The sequence below is a fragment of the Physeter macrocephalus genome, chromosome 11, assembly GCF_002837175.3.
Source record: "Physeter macrocephalus isolate SW-GA chromosome 11, ASM283717v5, whole genome shotgun sequence".
Taxonomy (NCBI): domain Eukaryota; kingdom Metazoa; phylum Chordata; class Mammalia; order Artiodactyla; family Physeteridae; genus Physeter; species Physeter macrocephalus.
Window position 1 is genome coordinate 25481363 of NC_041224.1, and position 8043 is coordinate 25489405.

An 8043-nucleotide genomic window follows, 5' to 3' on the forward strand; every position below is an offset into this window, starting at 1 on the left:
GAGCCATGGCCGCTGAGCCTGCGCGTCCGGAGCCTGTGCTCCGCAACGGGAGAGGCCACAACAGTGAGAGGCCCGCGTACCGCAAAAAAAAAAAAACCAGGACGACAGTAGCTACTCTGCAGAGTTGTGAAGATTCAAAACATGAACGAATCTAACATGTGTTTTATAATTGGCATCTACTGTCATTCTCCTTAAGGGAGATGATCAGGAAAGAAAGAACTCTCGGGGCCAAAAGGGGACAGTGAGGATTGGCACTTACTTGGGAGCCTGAGTCAAACCACCTGAATCCGACCCAACTTGTGAGCCCAGGTCAGGCATCACCTCTTCTGTACAAACTCCCTGCATCACCCCAGCCTGCAGTGATTATTTCAACTCCAAAAACATGGCTTAACAGAACACTGGGTGCTTTTATTCCAAAAACGGACACCTATTTATTTACATCTTTGACTTGGCGACTAACTAAGCCTGGACTCCCAAGGCAGGATGTCCCACCCATCTTTGTTTGTTTGAAATGGAACGTTTATTTGCTCAGTACACCAGACACCCATCTTGTTATCCCAGTAGCATGCTCAGCACCCAACTCATACTAGGCACCCAATAATGTGCAATGAAAACGAATCACTGTCTACACCAGAAATGCGTGTTCCCAGCCTCCTTTCCCACACCAGCTGCAGGCCATGGTGACCAAACCAAGCACGTCAAGATCTTCGATGCCTCAGAGCCCTCCTTAATGCTGCTCCCTCAGCCTTGAAGATTCTTGCCTCTGCTCTTCAACTGCCTGCCTTCCACCCAAACTTCCTATCTGAGAGGCTCGTAAGTTACCTCTTCGGGGTATTCCCTGACCCCCCCTGAAATCCTCAGCCCCAGCCCGCTCCCAGTAATTTAATACATCAGTGACCACCCCATTTCCTTCACAGCCCTTACCACAATTTTCACTTATATATTTACTGGTGTGTTTGTTTAATGTTCGGACTGAGATTAATGATGATGGTGAGAACAGTTAGTATTTCTTAAGAGCATACAATGTACGAGGCATTATTATATTTATAAACATTAAATATTTATGGCTACACATTTTATGCATTATCTCCTTTTATCCCTGCAACAACCCTATTTACAGAAGAGGAAACTGAGGCACAGAGAACTAGAAATGAGCAAAGATAGGATTTGGCCCTAGGCAATGTGACTGACAGACCAGCACTGTGCTATCTGACTCCCATAAAATACAAAGCTGAACTGTCAACTCCAAAAAGGCAGGGTCCCTACCTGATTTGTGCGTTACTGGAGAGCAGAGTGAAGTGCTGTGTGCTGTATCGCACTGCTTAACAGTGTTTAACGGGCTTGCCTCTGCCAGAAGCTCACGCACACATCTGGCCAACGAAAAACATCACAGGAGCTCTTCCACAAGCTCAGAGTACTGAAATCTACCCAGGACTTTCTAACATCGGGAGGCATTTTCTTTACACTCCCATTTATGTAAGCTTACTAAGTGTTCTATATTTAAAAATAATAAAGTTACGTCTGTAAATATCCCAAGGTTGAGACTCACCTACCTATTCTGTTTCCTTATCCTGCAATTATTCCAAGTCAATGAGGCTCTAAATTAATAATTTTCAGGTTATTAAGGGGTTGAGAATACCAAAAACAGAACTATAATCTAGAAAGCTACACAGAAGATCCATCAGCCCAAAAAATATATATATGTATATATGTGTGTATATACACACACACACACACACACACATATACACACACACATACACACACACACACACACACATACATATTTATGGTAAAATTAGTGTTACTGAAAACATACACAATTCTAATTATATTTCTGAGTTCATTTACTGAAGAAACGTTCATCAAGCACCTCTTGTGTATCAGGCACTGTTCCAAGAGCTGGGAACACAACTGTCCAAGTCCCTGTCCTCATGAAGACTGTATTCTAATAGAACCACAAAGGGAATGATGTCAGATGGAAATAAGTATTATACTGAAAAATAAAGTGAGGTTAGGAGATAAAAAAGTGATGCATCAAAATGTGGTAATCCATACAATGAAGCAGTATTTAGCCTTGAAAAGGAAGGTAATTCTCACACACACTGTAACACGGATGAACCTTAGGACATTATGGTGAGTGAAATAAGCCAGCCGCAGGAGGACAGGTACTGTGTGACTCCTCTTATATGAGGTATTTAGAGAAGTCAAATTCACAGGCACATGAAATAGAATGGTGGTTGCCAGGGGCTGGTGGAAGGGGGAGATGGGGAGTCAGTGTGTAATTGGTACAGAGTTTCAGTTTTACAAGATGGCAAGAGTTCTGCAGATGAATGGTGGTGATGGTTGCACAACATTATAACTGTACTTAATACCACTAAACTGTACACTTAAAAAAAGTTAATATAGTAAATGTTATGTGTATTTTATCTCAATAAAAAATATATTTTTTAATAATTCTAAGGGAAAATTATTTCCAACCTAGAATTCTATAAAAAAAAAAAAGAGTGAAGTTATCAGTAAGGGTTACCATTAAGCTACTTCAGAAAGGAAAGAGGATGAACACTTAGATAACATGACTTCTGAGCAGAGGCCTGTATGAAAAAATAGGAATGACATTAAAGTATACGATTCTTAAACTTTTTCCAGTTTGCACTAAGAACACTGAAGCATGGTACTTTCCTTTATAAACAGAGGAACTACCTGAACGAAAGGGATAGTTATCATACACATTTTCTAAAAGTAGAGATGAAAGGAATTACTCAATTTTACAACTTGTAATTATTAGTAGAGGAAGTACTCAATTTTGAAAATCTTATCAACTGAGCATTGACAAGGAATACAGGACAGAGATCAGCACATAATCTTAACTAGGGAAAAAAGGGAGAGAATGGGGCCAAAGCTAATGTACTTATTTTACATGGTAATCGCTGAGATTTAATCATTACAAATTTCTTTACGCTAAAATTTAAAGAACTTGTTTCTGATATGCCTTACCTTCCTGACACCACCAGAGTTCCATCATCAAGTAAATAATCCTTCACATTCTGAGGAAGTGGAAGAATGACACTAAAAAAAAAACACAAAAAAACAAAATGCACATACCAAAAAAAAGGGCATCAATTTAAAAGACCAACCATAAGTAGAAAAACAAAGTTCAAAACTCAATTTCTGATTTACTTGTTCCCTTTATTTTAACATGAAGAGGGAAATGTTAATGATGGACATTTGGTAGCAGCAGACTGGAAATTAGGATAATATGAATAAATACTGTGGTAACTAAATTAGGTGCATATAATTACCCCCATTGTCTCGGTGATAAAGAGACAAAAACCAGCCAAATCCAAAGAACTGGACTGAAATCACAGTATGAAAGCAACAAGCTCAGAAGAATTCTGAGTACAAGGGTTATGTGCCTTTAAGAAATTAGAGCCCTGCAGGTATTTGCAGCAACACAGGAAATGAGCAAACAAACCAGAAGATGAACAGCATCTGACCACCTTCTAAGATACCGGGAGGAAGCAGGCTTAAGATGTGGAAACCATTCTTTGGTTGGCAATGAGTGTGTGAGGCTAAGAATTCACGGTATGTTTGGCTGTGCATTCTATTCACCTGATCACCAGAGTACACAGCTGCTTACCTGGGCATGCTTCAGTTGAATTGGCTTCAGACAACCATAATTAAGGAATGGCAAAGCCTATGTGAGAAAACTAGAACGTTGCATGGGAAGGCATCAAATGCCTAAATAAATGAATGAATAACCTTTACTCTTTATATTTGATATACAAGCCTCATTTACCATCATCTTGTTGTCTATTTAATAATCGCTGATCATGTTATAAACATTCGCTTGTGTTACTGTTTATTAAATACGTTTTTTTCTTTTGGGAAAAAAAAAAAAGGGATGGCAAAGCCATACTTGATATCACTTGAAAAAACATATGGGATAATTTGGTTTTTTATTCTGTAATAATCATCAAAAATCCTGCCACAGATACCTAAAATGCTATTACTTTTATCTTGAGGCATATATTTTTTAAAAACTGAAAACAATTATGGCCTGCTTTCAGAGAGACCATCACTGACTTATAATAGTATGCTTCATTTATTTATTGAATAAGTTTTTTGGCACATTACAGATGGATTTTGTGCACAGGAAAGATTACTCATGAGCTACTTCAGTTTTAGAAATTAATATCTGATTTATCAAAATTACAATTTCACATTCAAAAGCCTACTTCTTCTTCAGGCTTTTAAGTTCAACAACCAAATCTTATTCTTCTATTTGTAAATCTGCTAACTTTTAATGAAATTTCAAGTGAGTCTTTGAAACTTAAAAGTTGCTTTAAATTTTTTAACTCTTGTAAAAATAATCTATTCAACTTTCTTTTTAAATGTCAATTGTCTAATTACAGGTAAGCCTTTCCAAGTATTTAACCCTTACAAAACCAGTGAATTAAACTGTAAGTACAGTGAATCTAAGGTTCTTGCAAACATTCCAATTGAAATTGAAAAACTTTAAAAATTTTCTTATCTTTTAACGTATCACAATTCTAAACCAATTACACAATTTAAATTGGAAACACAAGGCTAACCTGTTATACATATGTCAATTGTTCTCAAAAAGGGAAATTCTTAAGGATATTAAATAAACTTAACCGGAGAAAAAACCCTCAAGTTTGAATTATTTCATCATCTCTATATATAATTCTAGCTCTTCCTGGGGTTAAGGATACTTATCCAACAATGTCATCCCAAGAGAATCAGACATGACCCTCCTAAGAGAATTTGAAGTTTACCTTCTCATGGGCCTGAGACTGAGAAATATCGGCAGGAATGCTGGTTCCTAGACATCTAGGGTGATTTTCCTGACCACAATAAGAGCAGAGAGAGACCTCTTCTATGTCAATTACATCTCTGAGTCCCCAAATCGATGATTTCTGAGTCCACGTCCCTTGTTTCTGAGTTACACTAATTCTCAAGTCTGATGTGAATCCTGACTTTCCCTCCAGGTTGCATCATCCCTTGACTGGATTTGAAACATCTATTTACTGCTTGATTCCATTGTGAATTCTCTGCATATTTTTCCTATTTGGAGGGTCTACAACTCTTACATGTATGAGCCTCACCGAGTTAGATTCTGCATCGTTCTCATGAGTCCCTGAGTCCTGCTGTCACAGTTCTAAAGTCGCCCTAATGACGTGACCTTGCATTATGTTACCTAAGTCACGGAGGAATCCTAGATGACTCCATTAAGAACTGAACGCCTAGGAGTGGGGAAAAGATACAAAAGAAAAAAAAAATCACAGTACAATATGATAAGTGCTGTACCAAGTGCAGATGTACCAAAGGCCACCAAAATTCTGAAGAAAAGGGAACCATGCCCGAGAGACTGAGGCCATAAACAAGTCACGGCCAGGCGTACTTGACCCAAAGCTACTGAGGCTGTCGGAAAAGAGCTTAAATCAGTCACTGAAATCCACGATGTGGGCAAGACTCCATGAGGCCTGAACGAAAGATGTAAAAGATTTAATGACAAAGTACCTATCCCATCAAGTCGATATAATTCTATACACAAAGATAAGCTAATCTAATGGAATGGAGGTTGAAGGGGCCTTTAAAAGATTATTTATAACTTTCATATTTGAAGAAAGAAACATTTAGAAAGGAGAATGGATGGCCCAAAGTCATCTAGTTACTTATTCTTAAGCCTGAGTCAAAGTTCTAGAACATGTCAAAAAATGATTCTATATTCTTTCCTCCATAATCATCTCCGAACCTTGATTAATAAACACCAAATAATAAAGGCTGAGTCAATAACCAGAATATGGTTTCTCAGCATTAAAGCTGACAATGACAATGACAAACCTAACACAACTCCACCAGAATGACCTGGATCGTGGAGGGACATCCTGCCATATGTTGGGTTCCAGACACCACAGAACTAACTAGAGTTACAGTTCAAAGACAGAGGAAAGAATACTTTCAGGCAACCCAGCTTAGTTGTGGACTGGTAAAAAAAAAAAAAAAATCCCACCCCTTGGTTTATTTTTCACTCCCAGCTTCACATGAATGGTACACATTTTAAGTGAACTAAAATTATTTTGCTTCAACGGAGCTTTGATTAAATCAAAAACATTAACAATGAGCAGCTTTTTGTGCTATATGCCAGAAACAGTGGCAAGCATTTTTAATGCTTTATCTCATTTAATTCTCATGACAATCTTACTATTTTCTCAATTTTCCAGATGGGGCTTAGAGAGATTAAGCGATTTGCACAAGATGCTGGTGGAACCAAAATTCCAAGCCAGACAGATGGCCCTGACTCTGGAGTCCAATTCTTAACCATTATACTTTACTGCTGAAGGCAAAGAAAAGCTCCACCAGAGGTGACGAAAGGTGCCTGCACACAAAGCACATGGCAGTCTCGAGTGAACTCCGTGTGAAAATGCCTGACAGGTTCACAAATATACCTTCTATCACACCAATACAAAATAAATAATTCTAGCATCATCTCAGACCCTAAGCCTCTTTCGATTATGCAAGATAACGAAGGACTGGCACATCATATAATCAGATAAAGCAGATAAAGTCCACTGCTGCTGTTGAAGCTCTTCCTTCTGTTTTGGTGTGACTTCAACCATCTTCAAATGCAAAGCTCCTTCGAGTTGCTCTAACCCCTTTACACCCTGGATTCTACGTACGAATAACAGGATGGAAAAGAACTGTCTTTTGAATAATCTCCTTGGGCTCTTCCAAACACTCAGGATCTCAAAAGTTTCCCTCTCTGTATTCACACTCTCTGCACCGAGAATGAAAAGGGAAGATGCATATCTAAAAAAGTGGCAATCTAGGCCTAAAGGGGGAGTGCCAAAAGACAGAAAATCCTACCCGTGGATACGCAGCTCTTTGATCTATCCGCCTTAGTGTGGGAAAGCCTACCCTTGCATCATGCTCCAGATGTCACGACTGCTTCTGAATATTTGGGGATATTCTCCTAGCTGCCTTGCCTACATTACCTCGAATGACCGGGTGAAGGATGAAACAGTTAATCCTCTGCTTGCCCTGCAGACTGGTCATAGATTCCTTGTGGTGGACCAGAGAACTAGAAAACAAATCCTGTTCCACTTCTCTTCCAGATGGCTTCCAATCCTAACAACACATAAGTATACTTTACTAATGCTTTCCATCTACACTACCATGTTGGAGCTTCACAATGCAATTTGAGGTTGGGTCTGTATCATTGTTCTCATTTGATAGTGACCAAAAACTATTAAGTCCCCCAGCGGGTTAGTCAGTGGCAAAGCCCAGACTACCCAGTTCTGCAGATCACCTCCCCCCACTGGCAATTCTAAAGGCAGTGAAGGTGAACTCCCAAGCCTAAACTAGCTTCATCTGCTCCTCAGCCCGCCTCTGACCTTCACTGAGCCACGACACTGCCCTCCTACCTCCCCAGCACCCTCCTTGATGCACAACAGGGGGCACAGCAAACATGGATCGACTTCATTCATCTCCCCACCCGAAATACCACTAGGAAGTCGAAATCTCGGCCCTGGCGGTCCCATCCAGGCCTGCAGTTTTTTTATGGAGCTGGGAGTCGCCCCAAATGTCGCAATCCCCTTTTGCCCATTGCCCCGGCGTAACCCCTCTCGTCTCACCTCTTGATGGTGAGGCTTCTGAACAGTGGATACCACGCGGAGAACTGACAGTGCAGCACATGCTCCTTCTTCATCCTCCAGCCGCCCCCGCCGCCGCCGCCGCCGCCGCCGCCGCCGCCGCCGCCGCCGCCGCCGCCTCTCCCTCTCCTCCCAGCACCCTCCCGGAACCCTGGTCTCCCGTCCCGGAAGTGCCCGCCGAGCTGGTTTGGTTAAAGGACACTTCCGGTCTGTTAAGCAAGGAGGAAGGAGCGAAGAAGGAGCGGAGAGGAAGAATCTTGGGGCGTGCTTTTTTAGTGTACACTCACACACACACACACACAGACACACACAGAGTTCTGTCCACGGGAGAGGAATTCCAGAACTGTTGAGACGAGGATTGTGAATG

General features: G+C 40.7%; 1 protein-coding gene across 1 annotated transcript in view; it reads right to left on the reverse strand.

Moving 5' to 3' along the window:
- Positions 1–7964, reverse strand: part of CDC123 (cell division cycle 123) — a 62890-nt gene extending 54926 nt beyond the window's left edge. Inside the window, exons 1-2 of the mRNA XM_007129300.4 lie at positions 7659–7964; positions 2998–3069 (exon numbers count right to left, since the gene is read on the reverse strand). Of these exons, the coding sequence (XP_007129362.1) occupies positions 2998–3069; positions 7659–7732 (146 nt within the window). The 5' untranslated portion in view covers positions 7733–7964. The remainder of the gene's footprint in view (positions 1–2997; positions 3070–7658) is intronic.
- Between the last annotated feature and the right edge of the window lie 79 nt (positions 7965–8043).